The following is a 15219-nucleotide window of genomic DNA, read 5'->3' as shown; positions in this document are numbered from 1 at the left end:
TGTCCTCGTCATTAGCTGTTGATAAGAGCAACTTGTAATTGTAACACTGTTGATGCAGACATTGTTTTTATTTTCAGTATGAAGGATATTCGAATGCAGACTTTCAGTGTGCATTTTGGGTTTAAAAACAAGTTCCTTGCCAGTGATGTTGTTTATTCAGCAGCTTCTCTACTCGAGAATTTAGAGAAAGACAAAGGGAATGAAAACTTCATCGAAGCCTTAGACAGTCTTTCCAGGTATTGATTCTCTTTATTTATGGGCAGGATTTGAAGTACACTGCAGGTATCATTGTACTGGAGTAGATTGATTTATGGTCAAAACACACATGAAATCATTTTCAGCATTTTGTCTTCAATGTAATTGCTTGTCTAGAATACATGAGCAAAGTTTTCTGTTCTGAAGTAGAGTCATGTTGAACTTGAAGCATTAATTCTTTTTATCTCTTTACAGATCTGCTGAGTATTTCCAGCACCATTGTTTCTATGGCAGATTTTTCTGTTCTCTTCCAGCAGCTATTATTTTGTCTGAGCACTGAGAAAATGGGGAAATTTTGCTGAAGTAGAGTTCACAACAATAAAGGGACTCACCTGACATTGGTTGTATTTGAATTGATGGACTGAATATCGAATAAGTTCTCTTTGGGTTATGCAGTTCTTCCAGCCTGATTGTTTCCTGCCTTTGCTGTGCTCAGAAAATCCAATGGATCCAGGCACAGAAACAGGTAAAATTGGTTTTACCTGCGTCTCTTCCCCCCACCCCCAGTGTGAATCAAGTTCTATTGTAGCAGACATCTGATAAATTTAGAAACAGCACTGATTCCACTTGCAACTAGCAGACGAAGACTTGGTGTCTAGTGCTTCCAGTAAAGGTAGAAAAGTTTGGTCTTAGCAAGTAAACATTACACTCACCTGTGGTTACGATGATAGTTTTTTAATACCATATAGTCTGGAGCAAAATAAAAATAAATTGCCAAACCATTAGGCTGCTCTCTCATTAGACTGGTGATGGCTTAACTTGCTGGACACTATGCATCAGGCAAAGGAAAAGCTGACAATCCTTCAGGTAACCTTAGCCGTTGCAGAAATTGAATTCATACTGTTGTATAGCTGAGCCAACCAGAACATGTTTAGCATCAGGAAAAATATTCTGAGGTGAAATTACTCTGGTTTAGGTCCATCCCAAAACAAAATGAGACTATAATGTCTTTTCCTAGCATGTCCTAGGAAACTTTTCCAATGAATCAAACAAAAGTTGCATTTTTAGCTGATTAAGGGGAGTTTGAGGGGCAACCAGGTAGTTGGTCAAAGAATAGGGTATTAAGAAGTTTCTGAAAGGAGGATAGATGGAGAATGTTAGAGAGAAAATTACAGGGTGTGAATCCAACACAGTTGTAGATCTGGCTGCAAATGGTGACGTGCAAGGAGAGAATCGTGCACAAGAAGCTAGAGTTAATGAAATGTAGAGTTCCAGGAGTTCAAAGGTTGAAGGAGATTAAATGCCTTGAGGCAATTGCACTATGTAGACCGGGCTTCTCAAGTTGAGAGATTTTAAGCTGCGAGGTCCTGAAGATTAAACACCCCCATTCCCCAGCCTCTCCTAATTTTACAGCTCTGTGTCCCCTCCGCTCAGTCTCGCACAGCCCGCACTGTGGGGCCACAGAATTGCAAGGCTTGAAATGCTGTACCAGTGAGAAAATGTTTGGGAAGCTCCACACAAATGTCATTATTTTAAATTGAAGGCATTTGAGAAAACTGCTTTCTCGGAGAAATCTGAAATTAAAAGCATACTGTCAGTAACTCTGCGATGCTTTTCAAAGTTATTTTCTGGTAATTTTTCTTATACTTAAGTTGTATATAACTGCCTGAAGCATAGAAGTGGAGATTGTTTGGGAGTTCAGGTTTTTCAATTGATGTCAATGGTTATGAACTATTCTGTCGTCTATTTACATGAGCAAGTCTGACAGTGAGATAGGCACAAAATAAAATAATGTTTTATTTGAAGTGGGCTTTGAGTGGTATTTATTGTGGGAACTGACTGCAAGTGAGATTATTTTTCTTATTCTTTCATGGACGTGGACATCGCTGGCAATGCTAACATTTCTTGCCCGTTTCCTGATTGCCCTTAAACTGATTTGAATTGCTAGGCCATTTCAAAGTCAACTAATTTGCTGTCTGTCTGAAGTCACGTGTAGATCAAACTGGATTAGGGTGCCAAAGTCAGACATCCTTCCTAAAAGGGCATTGTTGAACCAAGTGAGTTTTTACAACAATAGATGATATTTGTCATGGTCATCATTGCTGTGACCAACTTTATATTTCAGATTTATTAATTGAATTTAAATTTCACCAACTGGCATGATGGGATTTGAACCCGTGTCCCCAGTGCACTAGCCTGGGGTCTGTGTATTACTGTCCTATGACGTTACGACTGTATAACATCCCCCTCTAAATATATTAATGAACATTTCTTCCAAAGTCCTCATTCCTCATTTTCCACAGAAAAACTCAAACGAAAATAACATTGAAGGGCTGGAAAAGACTAGTCTGTCAAAGCTACCCCAATCTCCTAACCTCTCCCTCAGTTTCTCAATCCTATAACTGTATAATCTGCAATTAAAATATATCTGTGTTATGCTCTCAAGTCAGTAAGCAATAGAAAATAGGTTTTTTCTTTAGCCGCAAACTCTACTCACTATCCCATCTATGGCGGTGTATTTCAGCAACAATTTCACCTTTTCTCTGGCAAACCTATTCTTTGAGATGGCAGAATAAGTTCATGGATGTGACAACCATTTTATGATACCTTATGCACCTCCATCATAGATGAGCAAGAAAGTTTAACACTGTACTTTGGCTCAGGATGATCCAGTCTAATGGGAAATCTAGCAATGGGAGAACATGGTTCAGTGTTGTAATGCCATGTTTGGCCACCAGATGCTGTCCGCGTACTTGCAAATTATTTTTAAAAATCAGCCTGTTGAGACATTTTTTGGTACACCTTCCCGGCAGGAGGAACTTAAACCCAGACCTTCTGATCCTGTGGTAGGGATATTACCACCACACTACAACATCCTTTAAAATGAAAGTGATACCATAGAAACACAGCACTATCCATTTACTTGAACCCTTTTTTTAAAAGATGGTGCAGTGATCTTTCAGGTTATCAGTCTCAAGCCAGGTTGTTGTGTGATGCTGTATCCCATAATCTTTTGTGCTTTCAAAAATAAGCCTTCTAGTTTCTCCAGATCAGATCATGAGTCTGCTTGGTTTCGAGTCTGTTGTTACTTCTGCCTGCCATGTAGAGCTGGTTTGGTTGAAAAAAAAACTTCTTGAAAACAGAATTTGTGTATAATTTGCTTACTATCTATTTATTACAAATGGCAGTACAAGACATGAGGGATTGACAGTAGAGGACCTCCTTTACTCCATTATTTTGTTTTTTGTTGCTTTAAACACCGGTCAATACAGACATCTAATATTGCATAAACCAATGTGAATACATGGGCAAATCATGCAAATTTTATTCATTATTATTACGTAGTTCTTTGTTATTGAGGTAATTCACTATAAGAAATCTGCAATATCATATTTCATAACCCAGTGTGATTAGAATAGTGGTTTGCTCAAAATATTATACTAATTCTACCTTTGATCTCTTCATTTCATACATATCGCTGCTAAGTCAGGCAGCATCAAAAGACACAATGTGACAAATTATATCAACATGAGATATCTCAATCTCTCCCTGTTACCTTAACTGTATGGTCTACTTAAACCTTTCAGTTACTTTATCAATATAAAGCAAGGGGTCATCATAGCATCTCCAGAATAGATGCATGGCCATCACATATTCTGTCAGCTATGCATCTTTGTGCTTAGGCTTTCTTCACAAAACATTCTGTTCTGAAATCTGTACTGACTCAATGTGTGTCAATCTCACCAGTACTCAAGACATTGAGATACACAGTGTGAACCCATATTCCCATTGATCGAATCCCTACAGTGTGGAATCAGGCCATTCAGCACACCGAGTCCATACCGATCCTCCAAAGAACAATCTCACCCAGATCCCTACCCTATCCCTGTGACCCAGCATTTCCCATGATCATTCCACCTAACCTGCACATCTTTGGACTGTGGGAGGAAGCCAGAGCACCTGGAGGAAATCCATGCAGATATGGGCAGAAAGTGCAAACTCCACACAGTCACCCAAGAATGGAATCTAATGCAGTTCCCTAGCACTGTGAGGCAGCAGTGTGAACCACTAAGTGACCATGCTACTCTGATAGCTGAGAGGTTTCATGTTGCAGGATGTTGTGATATTATGTTGAAGGACTGTCCATCTGCCAAATTCTCCTTATAAAAAGAATTGTAATCCAAAAAAGCATGGAGTCTACATGTACTTCAAGCAACATTTTAATTGTGCAAACATGAATGGATTCTATAAATAATGAAATCATGGATCGAGTCCAAACCTCCATCTCATCTGCTCAGATATTGACTTGGAAATTCTGTGCAATTCTCTCCAATTTCTCATCTTGATGGGATACTGTTAGGAAATAATCATTTGGTCGTTTGTCTAGATGTTCTGCTGGCCTTAACCTGAGGTTATAATACAGGACTTGACCGAAAACTGTGCAGGGTTTCACTGCCTATAGATTTATGTAAATCTCTCTGATTTCACTTGTTGTCACAAATTGACAGTAGGGCTGTAAATTAAATTAACATTTCAGACTGCCTTTATAAAGAGTAATCGGGTGATATTGCGAAATGGTTTTTCCAGTCATCTGCTGTAACTTGAGTGAAAGAGCCCTGGATTTCCAATTACATCTAGATTTTTAACATTCTCAAACTTGTTTTCATATCCGTGAGTGTATCACTCACTTTCTCTTGAACTCCCTCCAGCCCTACCATCTTTGAGATCTCTGCTCCACACGACTGTGTGCTCTTGCACATCCTTCATTTTAAAACTGCTGCACAATTGCTTGTCATGCCTTCAACTGTCTGGTGCGTAAGCTCTGAAATTCCTTCCTGAAAACTCTGCTTCTTTACCACTCTGCCCTTTCAGACACTGTTTTGAACTTGTGTTCAAAGTTTGTGAGAAGATTTGTAGCTCGGGTGCTCGTTGCTGTGGTTCTGTTCGCCGAGCTGGAAGTTTTTGTTGCAAACATTTCGTCCCCTGTCTAGGTGACATCCTCAGTGCTTGTGAGCCTCCTGTGAAGCGCTTCTGTGGTGTTTCCTCTGGCATTTATAGTGGCCTGTCCCTGTTGATGTTCGTGGATGCGGATCGTTAGCTGTCTTCCTGTTTGTCCTATATAGTGTTTTGTGCAGTCCTTGCATGGGACTTTGTACACTACATTAGTTTTGCTCATGTTGGGTATCGGGTCCTTCGTTTTGGTGAGTTGTTGTCTGAGAACTTGTGTCTCTGTCTGCCCTAAAGCTTTGTTTATCTAATATTCCACTTGTGAAGTGTTTTTACTCCAGTACAGGACTATATAACTGTAAATTGTTGGTAGAGGTGTTGAGTGAGAGAACCTCCCCCAACTCTCCATCCCAGTCGACACAAAAATGAGTGTCTATACCTTGAAAATAATTTATAATGAAAGTGTTAACTTTGTGTTGCCTCTTCTGGCTGTTTAGGAGTAACCCAGAGAAGCTACAACAAGGTTTGGAACTGGCCAAGCAGCAGCTCCGAGCCATTCACCAAACAGTTGCTAGCTGCATTTGCACTAACCTCATCATCTCACAAGGACCCTTCCTCTACTGTTATTTACAAGAGGTAAGGATCAACCCGGGACAAACTTATACATTTTTAGGGAATTTGATCTTGTAATGCAGACTGACTGGAATGTGAGCTAAATCACCAGGGAAGTAAAATCAGACTTGGATAAACATATCTTAGAATGAGTACAGCGTCTGAAACAGGATTATGCTATTTCTACATGAAAGGTATCATGAGAAGCCAGGGTTTCCCACAGACCATAACATAATATATCGAGGGCACTTCCTGTGAAATGAACACCCATAAACAGACCAGACAATAAATTAAAGCCTGTTAAATTTGAAGGGTTTTTAACCTTATTTATTCAGGAATAAAAGGCAGCACCGACAAGACTATATTTATTGCCCATCGCCAGATGCTGTGAGTGTCTGTCTCAGTACATTTCTTTCCCTAATGTTAATTCATTTTCTGTATTTCCTTGTGTTTATTCCCAACCACTGGATCTTATTGCTTTCTCATCTAGTTAGTACTTTGCTTTGCTGTAGTTTCTTGTCCCATGTACCACAGTAACAATCACCTGAGATTCCAAAGATCCATTTGCAGAACATTGAAATAGTTCCACAATTTAAATGCATATAAAAATATATACAAATAAGTTATTATACGTGCAATTTGTGTCAGATCCCGCAATATCTTTCATCACTCCAATAGTGAATTATAAATCGATGATTTATGTGGAAAGAATGAACAAAAACTCAGTAACTAAGCTGAATTCCCCTGTAATTACAAGACTGTATATTTATAAAAATATATGCAACTATATCAAATAATTAAAAGAGAGTTACATTTTTCTGGTAGAAATATTAGCTTTGCCTTTTTCAAATATTGCTATAATATGCTTTATTCAGATTTATACAATAATTTCCCCCAGACATCCTTTTGCACACGCCACCTTCAAAAGGATCAGTCTAAAGATCAAAAGATAAAATCTGGTTTATCAAATGGCTTTGTTTCCCCTGTTTCCCTTGCAAGTTGAGACAATCACTTAAACAAACAAATGGAAAATAGGAGATTGTGCTGCTATTTAGTTCTGTGACAGTAGCACAGCCTTTTTAAAAGTGAATTATTTCTCCTCGGCTTAATATGCAAAAAGATCAAGATGATTTGTGGAATTTTGACACTGACTACAAGCCTGGGAAAATGACATCTGACACTTTTAATTGTCAAAGTTACACGGCACAAGTTATAGAAGAATTACTCAGCAATTTGTTGCCACCATTTTAAAACCAAAGGATTAGTGTCAGTTTACATATTGCTTACACCTTGATCAGTATCAAATTAGCAGATCAAAACTGCTTCAATCACAAGGCTTTGCTAGGAGCAGCAACAGGGATGCCTTAGAATAAACTATAAATGTAGTCACATAACTGCTATAGTGAGACCAAACACTAAATGCAGCAGGCTACAGATGGTGCTAACTAGTCTCACAATAAATGAATCCAAGCAAGTTACATCTAGTCAGGAATGCTAGTGCAAAAGTAATAGGAAGTGCTATCTCTATATACATTTCCGTCTTCAACTATGGTGTGATTGTAATTGACATGCGAATGCAAGAGCTAAGGCTGAAGTAACTGCCCTCAGCCAAAAGTGCAACATCTTGGATTTTTTACATCTTTCTGAAAACCCCACTGTCGCAGATGTATGTCCATTAATTGATGCTGAGAACAGTAGGTAGGAAAAGGCTGGTTGATGACTAATACCCAGAGTCCAAGTACGTACAGCTCACAAAACAAGGGTCTACTCTGGCAATCCCTACTGATTGGATTTCACAATTTTGCATGGCTATGGAAACACTAGGCTACAGGTAGTTCAGCAATTCAAGGGAAAGATCTACCACGACTTTAGGGCAACGAAAGATGGACAAAAAGTGCAAATCTTGTCATGGTCACTCTGAAGAATAATATTTTAAAAGCTAAGAGCAAAACAGATATCCGATTTCACAATGTATCCTAACCAAATATTACATAAAACAGAAATTGAAGAGGTTGTAAGTACTCAACAAGGTCAAGCAGTATCCGTGGAGGAAAGAAACATTTTGCTTCCAGCTGTGACCCCTTTTCCAGAACATATAGATTTGGCACACAAAGTTGCACCTGTTTAATTTCCTTCACTTTAAAACACACTTAACCAAGATTGTGATTTAGCTGACTTATACGATTCGGTAATTGTGTTCTTTTAAGTAATTCATTTTTTTTCATTTACAGGGGACCCCCGATGTAAAGATCTATTCAAAGCCCATTTGTTTGAAACTTCTGTGTAAACACTTGCTGAAGTGCTTTGTCCGTTCGGTATGTATGTATCCTCGTTAAAGGGGGAACACACACACGCACGCACGCACGCACGCACGCACACACACACACACACACACACGTCCGGGCCCACCTAGGATGGGTGATGGGTTTGAGAGGACCGGGGCAGAGTTAAAGTAGAATATGATCGTGTTAAGGGTGGGCTCTGATGGGTGCACGATACCCTCAAAGGAGCTATCTCTCTCCCTCTTACCCAACACTAACCAATACAGAGGAACCTCAATTATCCGAACGAGATGGGCGGGCACTCTTTCGTTTGGATAATTGATTATTTGGTTAATTCATTCAATGCCTTTCCTCTGGGGTTGGGAATTTTCTGTTAAGTCTGCTCCCTGTTGAGGAGACTATGCAGCAGCACAACGCGTGTGAGCAAACCCCCCATCCCCACCTCCACCTCCAGTCAGCTGTCCAGTCCCAGTCCCCTGTGTGCCCCCGTTCGCTCCCCACCCCTTCTCCAGGGCAGCCAGACTGGACGCCAACAACGAGACTGCTGCCACCTTTTGGCGGGGGGGGAGTCTCCAAATAGCGCGCACACAGCCACACACACAACTTTTTACTGCAACTGTTTGACAGGTTCCACCTTTGCCCTGTACCTGTGTAGAAATCCTGAGAGAGTGTGGGCGGGAGGTCATTCATCTGGAGATGGTGCCTGGGCTCCCACCAATGTCCAGGACTGTTCTCGGCAGCATTTCAGTAAGCCGAGTTCACTTTTAATCACTGTAAACAAAAGACGCGATCGGTGTTGGAAACTCTTCTTTGATGTAATGTTTCTATTGGGACCTCGATCTTCTTCAGATAATCTGATATTCGGATAATCGAGGTTCATCTGTACAGCTAAAGCTCTACCTCTCCAGGCAGGTAGTTGGAATGTCCCTACTCTGAGCCGAGATGCCCAGGTTCAAATCCCACATGTCCAGTGGTGTGTAATGACATAGACAAGCAACAGCGTGAATAGAAAGCAGTTGTTCCCTAAGTTGAAGTGTCAATAAAAGGGACCATAATTTTAGAGTGAAAAGCAGGAGGTTTAAAAGGGATTTGAGGAAAACCTTTCTCACCCATATAGTGGGTGCCTGGAATGCACTGACTGGAAGTACTTGGATGAGGGCTTGAAGTGTCTAACATTCAAAGCTGTGCGTCTAGTGCAGGAAACTGAGACCAGTGTAGTATATTTTTGGCAATACAGACTTGATAGGCCAAATGGCCTATTGCAACATGCCCAAAATAGGAGCTGGATAAGGTACTTAAGTGACTATTTATTAGCCATTTAAGGAATTCAATAGGCTCAAAGATGATTGGGCTGTCTGGGGTGCAGGTTGGGACAGGCAGATGAAGCCATGCACTGCATTCCATAGCATCTTCAATGTGCCTGTAGGGACTGTAAAATTCTGCCCACTGTTAATGTGGATTAATTAATTACTGTTTTATTTGCATTTTTAAAAAATTCATTCATGGGATAAGGGCGTCATAAGCTGGACTAGCATTTATTGCCCATTCCTAATTGCCAGAGGACAGTTAATAGTCAGCCACATTGCTGTGGGTCTGGAGTCACATGTCTTGGCCAGACTAGGTAAGGATGACAGTTTCCTTCCCTAAAGCCTCATTCATGAATTTTTTCTTGGCAATGGTTTCATGGTCATCAGTTGACTCTTATTTCCAGATTTTGTTATTGAATTCAAACCCAAATTTGAATCCAGCTACCTAGAACGATACCTGAGTTTCTGGATTAATAGTCAAACACTAATGTCGGCTATTGCCTGCCCCGATAAGTTTTATGCTTTCATCTTGTCCTACTCTCCTTTTCCCAGCCCATCCCTTCCTCCTCTTCCTCCTGCCTCAGGCCTCTTCTTTTTCTGTGTTCTTTCTCTTTCCTCTTCTCGGCACTCTCTTAAACACACTTCCCCCTCCTTTTGCTTTCTTGCTCACTCTCTTGCTCTCTCTCGCTCTACCTCTCACTGCTCATTCTCATCCTGCCTTTCCAAAATCCTCTCTAGCAAATTTGATCTAAGCACTGTCCTTGATATTGACATCCTGCATGCAGTGCCACAGGTCATTGACTTGCCATTTTGGACATGTTGCTGGAAATGGTGTTGTCGGAGAGTAATAAGCAGTGTCTTCAAATTACATCTGTTCTTCTCTACAGACCAAAAACAAACGATGTAAGGTGCTCCCACTGGTCATAGCAGCACCAATGGACCTGGAGAAAGGAACAGTGATCGTTATTGGAATCCCACCAGAAACTGAAAGCTCAGACAAAAAAAAGTGAGTCCATAGCTAAGCTCCATGTTTATGGTGAAAAAATGAAAGCTCTATTGTTTCCCTCCATGATGAAAGCAACCACTGCTGTTGTTCTCAGCCAGGCAGGGTCAGCAGATCTGAAAAGAGTGGCGCTGGAAAAGCACGGCACAGCAGGTCAGGTAGCATCCAAGGAACAAGGAATTGATGTTTCGGGCATAAACCCTTCTTCAGTCAGCAAGTTCCAAGTCTGATCTTCAGTTGTGCTAAATTTGCTGATGGAGCAGTGTTTCCAATGAATGAGGTTTTTTTTTGAAATGTCAAATAGAAAACTGAATTAATGTTTCCATCTTCATATATTTTTTTAAAACTTATCATTGCATTTAGCTAGAAGAAAGTGCAAAGGAGATTTTGTAGTGGTACCAGGAACAAAGCATTTCATGAGGAAGGCGGTGGTACTTTTGAACTATCACTAGTTTAGTAATCCTGAGGCCCAGGTTCATGCTGTGGGGCACTGGTTCAAATCTCACCTGGGCAATCATTAGAATTTTAATTTGATAAATAAAATCTGGAATTGAATGCTCATTTACAGTGACTATACCAATATTAATTGTCAGAAAAACAATTTGTTTCTGTATTCCCCTTTAGGAAAGGAAATCTGATCTAAACTACATGTAATTCCAGTAATATGGTTGGCTCTTAACTGTCCTCTGAAATGCAACTTAATTTAAGAGCCTTTAAGAATGGCCAACAAATACAGTCCCATGAAAGACTAATTGTTTTAAAATTTACATATAGAAGTTTGAGTTCCTGTCTTTGCAGCAGAACAAGATTTGAGAAAATTTTAGAGGTTTTCAAAATATAGTAAATTGGGGAATCTTTTTCCAAGATCTTAAATGTCGTTAATCAGAGGACACAGTTTTAAAATAATTATGAAGTAATTTTGTTTTTATCCAATAATTTATGATCTATAGAACTATACATATTTGGTGAATGAAGCAGATTAATTAATGTTCAAAAAAGACAAATACTGGAATGAGAGAGATTTCCAGGAATGTAGACTTGGAAGATCGCGAAGAACCAGTATGAGAACTAGGACTGAGTGACTGCCTTCTGTGTTGCTCCATTTTTATTAATTGAAGAGCTCCATAAAAAATGAAACATAAACTAAAAAGAATTTGGCTTGATTCCTTTGTAAAATTTAATCTTTTTGTACATACAATGTAAATAATGTACAGCGAGTAATTACACATTGACCTTTGAAATGTGAATTCAACTTCACCCAAGATTCATGAAATGAGAGCTTTTCCTCACTGTATGTCTTATACATGATATGAATGTAAATATTGAGCAGCCAGTGACAATATTCAATCTTATACCAATAAGCTGTAGGAAGCCAAAATTAAACTAATTGTGAAAATAGTTGTGTAACTCTGAAGTTAGTACAGAATTGAATATACATTATTCATCTAGTTGCAATATCATCTGAATGTTCATTGCTGCTACTGAGTGACAAAATGGCAAGAGTTTAGTATTAACACATTATCCTTTAAATAAGCACAGAATTCATACAAAAGAAATGTTTAAGTGTGGTTCCAGTGCAGCTACTGTATAACCAGAAGCAGCTGGTTTGCAAGCTTGTCTTGATCATTTCTGTAACTCCAAATAGAGTGCTATTAGTTCACATTCAGAAGGAGTATATAAAATTGCTTGAAGTTCTGTAAACAATAATTACTCTCTTTCAGTTTCTTTGGTAAAGCATTTGAGAAGGCAGCAGAAAGTACAAGCTCACGGACTCTGCATGACCACTTTGATACTTCCAGTAAGTAACCTTTAAGATAATTATGGTGCTGTGAGTTTAAGTTCAGCAATAATGCTGCTAGTGACTCTCCCTCAGGGCCAGTTTGAGGAAGAATCTTTCTTCATTTCTCTGTATAATTGTGATTGATTGCAGGGAGGTAGCCCTTTGAAGTGTGTATGTGAGGAATACGTGTCAAAGATTTTGTGCATAGCTTCAGCCGATTGTTTTAGGACTTCCTTATAATACAGTACGGGAAATCATTCCATTCACAAGTATTACAGGATGGAGTTTGTGGGCTAACTCGGGGGGAAAAGAGCTGAAGTAATTTTAGAAAGGTCAAAACTAGTATATAAAGAATATTCTCGGTAGCTGGTGTTGTGCAATAAATAAAGAACACATCCTGATGAGTTTTTGATCTCATAGTGTCTAACTTTATGCCTGATGTTGTGTCCTTTTGAAATAACATCACTATCCATTGGATATAATGTTTATGACCTTCAGAACAGCATTCGCTGAAAAAACATTTCACAACAGCTATGTATCAGTGGTAATATCTTTACCCACTTGCATCTTGTGTATATAGACATATTCCATCCTCCCACATTCAGAGCATCCCTTCCGCTAAATATCTGTTTGGTGCTGGTTTGAGCACAGAGACTGATTTCCAGTCACATTGGTAAAGGTATAGTTTAAGGTGTTGGCCAGCTCTGTATACATGCTGAGTGACTAGATTTCAATTAACTAATTAATCTTTTCATTACAGTAATTGAACTGAAAACTGAGGATCGTAGTAAATTTCTGGATGCACTGATCTCTCTGCTGACATAAATGTGAGTGCAACTTGCCGAAGCAGGAGTACCCAGTGTTTCTGGTCTTGCGTGGCAATGACACCTCTGAAAACCATACTTGGAAAGTCTGACTCCATTTTATGACTCAGGTGTTCATACTGTGCCCAATGAACTTACCAATACATTTTTGAAGTGGAACATCTTGTGAAACTGGGGACAAGTTACTGGTTGTAGACCTGTCAACCATCCTGTCTCCCTATCGCGACGGCACCACATAAATGGCAGCTGAAATCAAGGCTAATTTTAAACAGATCCAGTAAATTTATGACAGATTAAATCATATGCACTTGTAAGTTTTATTGTTTAGGAACAATGCAGAATTTAGAGGGGTATGGGAAAGCAAACAGTGAAAAATTGTGCTGTACCTATTGTATGCTGTAAGCATGATCAAGTGATTGTGAATAGACAACAAGCTGATGGTTATAATGTAGATGCTTCCCTAATACTGATTAATTAATTAGTCAGTTAAATAATTGTTGGAAGCCATCCCTTGATTTGAGAGTGGCGTCTACTACGGTCTTCATGTGACTGAGCAGGCTGATTCTCAACCCTCTGATAAATCTTTGGCCACCTGCGGCAGGATATCCCTGGGAAAGTGGGATCCTGAGTGCACAATTTGTTTCCTTTCCTTTCTTCCTTTGTTGCTGCTCTGCCTCATCGTTATGGTGCTTGAACATGAGTTGGACACACATTAGCATGATGCAATTTTGATGGACACATTTGTCACCATTTGAATGATTGGTAACAAACTCCTCTTAGTCATTTAAAGCAATGTTGCTCCACTTCAAGGAGGAGCTTCAGAATGTTTTTGCAGTATTTTGTCTTGCCCCGACACTGCACAGGCAAGCAATGTGAGGTTGAAATGACTGCTAGTGTTCTGACATTTTTATTGCAGTTTTTAATAGATCTTTTTACAGTGCTCTTTATTTCAAACCCATACTGAAAGATTGAGAGTTTTTTATGCTTATCACTTGCAGCTACTTGTTTATCCATGAGCATTTTTATGATTCTGTTTGGGAACCATTCCCATCAATGGTTTGGTTTAATATCCTGGTAATGGAATGGAAAGTCAAACAAAGTTGCACCTAAAACTGATTTTCTTGCCCCCCCCCCCCATTCCTGGAGAGGCATGCTGTTTTGTAAAAGCAATGAACTTTAAGACAATGTGTTTGAGAGGCTTGATATTTCTTTAAACTGGTATGTCATTCTGAATTCTCATTGCCCAAACAAGTATCTTGTAATTTTTACTGTACATTAATTCCTTTAATCTTATGATGTTCAACTAATATTTTGTTTCTCGTTCTTCAGAAACATGCCTCGTGATTTTTCACTTTGTAGAAAGATGCAAGATTGTTCTTACGTACTTGGTTCTGTATTGTGTAAAAGGTGTGTAAATTACCTCCCTGTCATGTTGCCATGTTGTCATTTACTGGTTTTTATATTGAGTATTTTATTGTAAATTGTGTATTATTGTAGGCATGCTATTTACCCAAATTTTACTGCCGTATATTTTAAATAAAATCAGTACTAATTTTACATGATTGAATTGTTGCATAATTTTACCTTGTACACTTTCATCTGATGTGGAAGTGCCTAATTTTTGCCTAATTCTTTAGAACACTAAATTTTAGAGGCGGAAGTGAAGAAGCTGTGGGCAAAGTAGGGCCGGGGGCACAGCCAAACGACTCCACACCATTGTCCCATTGCCTGGGAATCTCACAGGAGGCAGACCAGTGTGTAGACTGACTACTCATTCCACAGAAGTGGGCAGCTAATTACTTAATGAAAGCTCAGATGGGGCCATGAACCAGAGTAGCTGGCTTCTTGCTAGTAACAGTGCAGCCTAGCAGGATCCATTTCAATAAATGTAACACTTAGAGTACAAAACAAAATTGGGATTGAGCTCTCACTCCACAGAGTTGTCATCAATGTATTCATTAGGAGGCTACATCCAGTCAAATTGCTGAAGCACTCTGTTACTGGCAAGTGCAGGCTCAGGACCTCTACTTGGACTCCGTGTTGGGGTCCCAAAGCACACAGTATCACCTTTTGCATCTATTTCTGAAGCTCCTACACTTTTTAAAAAAATCCAAAACCAAAAGACAATAAAAAGTGAAAACTATGAGCAAATGTGGCAGCTCGGAGCAACTTGTGGCTTGATTTATAATTACTGATCACTCTCTCCTACATCTTGATCCCTGCACTTTAACTGATTGCTATTTCAAATTGTCGAGTGTTTACAGTACAG

At 39.4% G+C, this 15219-nt stretch overlaps 1 protein-coding gene across 4 annotated transcripts in view; it reads left to right on the top strand.

Moving 5' to 3' along the window:
- Nucleotides 1–14507, top strand: part of cdc45 (CDC45 cell division cycle 45 homolog (S. cerevisiae)) — a 46768-nt gene extending 32261 nt beyond the window's left edge. The window contains exons 13-20 of one of the 4 annotated variants that reach the window (XM_043716057.1): nt 78–236; nt 5640–5778; nt 7986–8069; nt 8664–8783; nt 10231–10349; nt 12068–12144; nt 12887–12953; nt 14280–14507. In XM_043716057.1, coding sequence (XP_043571992.1) covers nt 78–236; nt 5640–5778; nt 7986–8069; nt 8664–8783; nt 10231–10349; nt 12068–12144; nt 12887–12951 — 763 coding nt within the window. In that variant the 3' untranslated portion in view covers nt 12952–12953; nt 14280–14507. Of the gene's footprint in view, nt 1–77; nt 237–5639; nt 5779–7985; nt 8070–8663; nt 8784–10230; nt 10354–12067; nt 12145–12886 lie in introns of those variants that run through there. The other 3 variants (XM_043716056.1, XM_043716058.1, XM_043716059.1) reach the window with 3 other exon arrangements.
- The last annotated feature ends 712 nt before the right edge of the window (nt 14508–15219 follow it).

The sequence above is a fragment of the Chiloscyllium plagiosum genome, chromosome 25, assembly GCF_004010195.1.
Source record: "Chiloscyllium plagiosum isolate BGI_BamShark_2017 chromosome 25, ASM401019v2, whole genome shotgun sequence".
NCBI classification, from domain to species: Eukaryota; Metazoa; Chordata; class Chondrichthyes; order Orectolobiformes; family Hemiscylliidae; genus Chiloscyllium; species Chiloscyllium plagiosum.
This window is presented reverse-complemented; position numbering and strand designations above follow the sequence as displayed.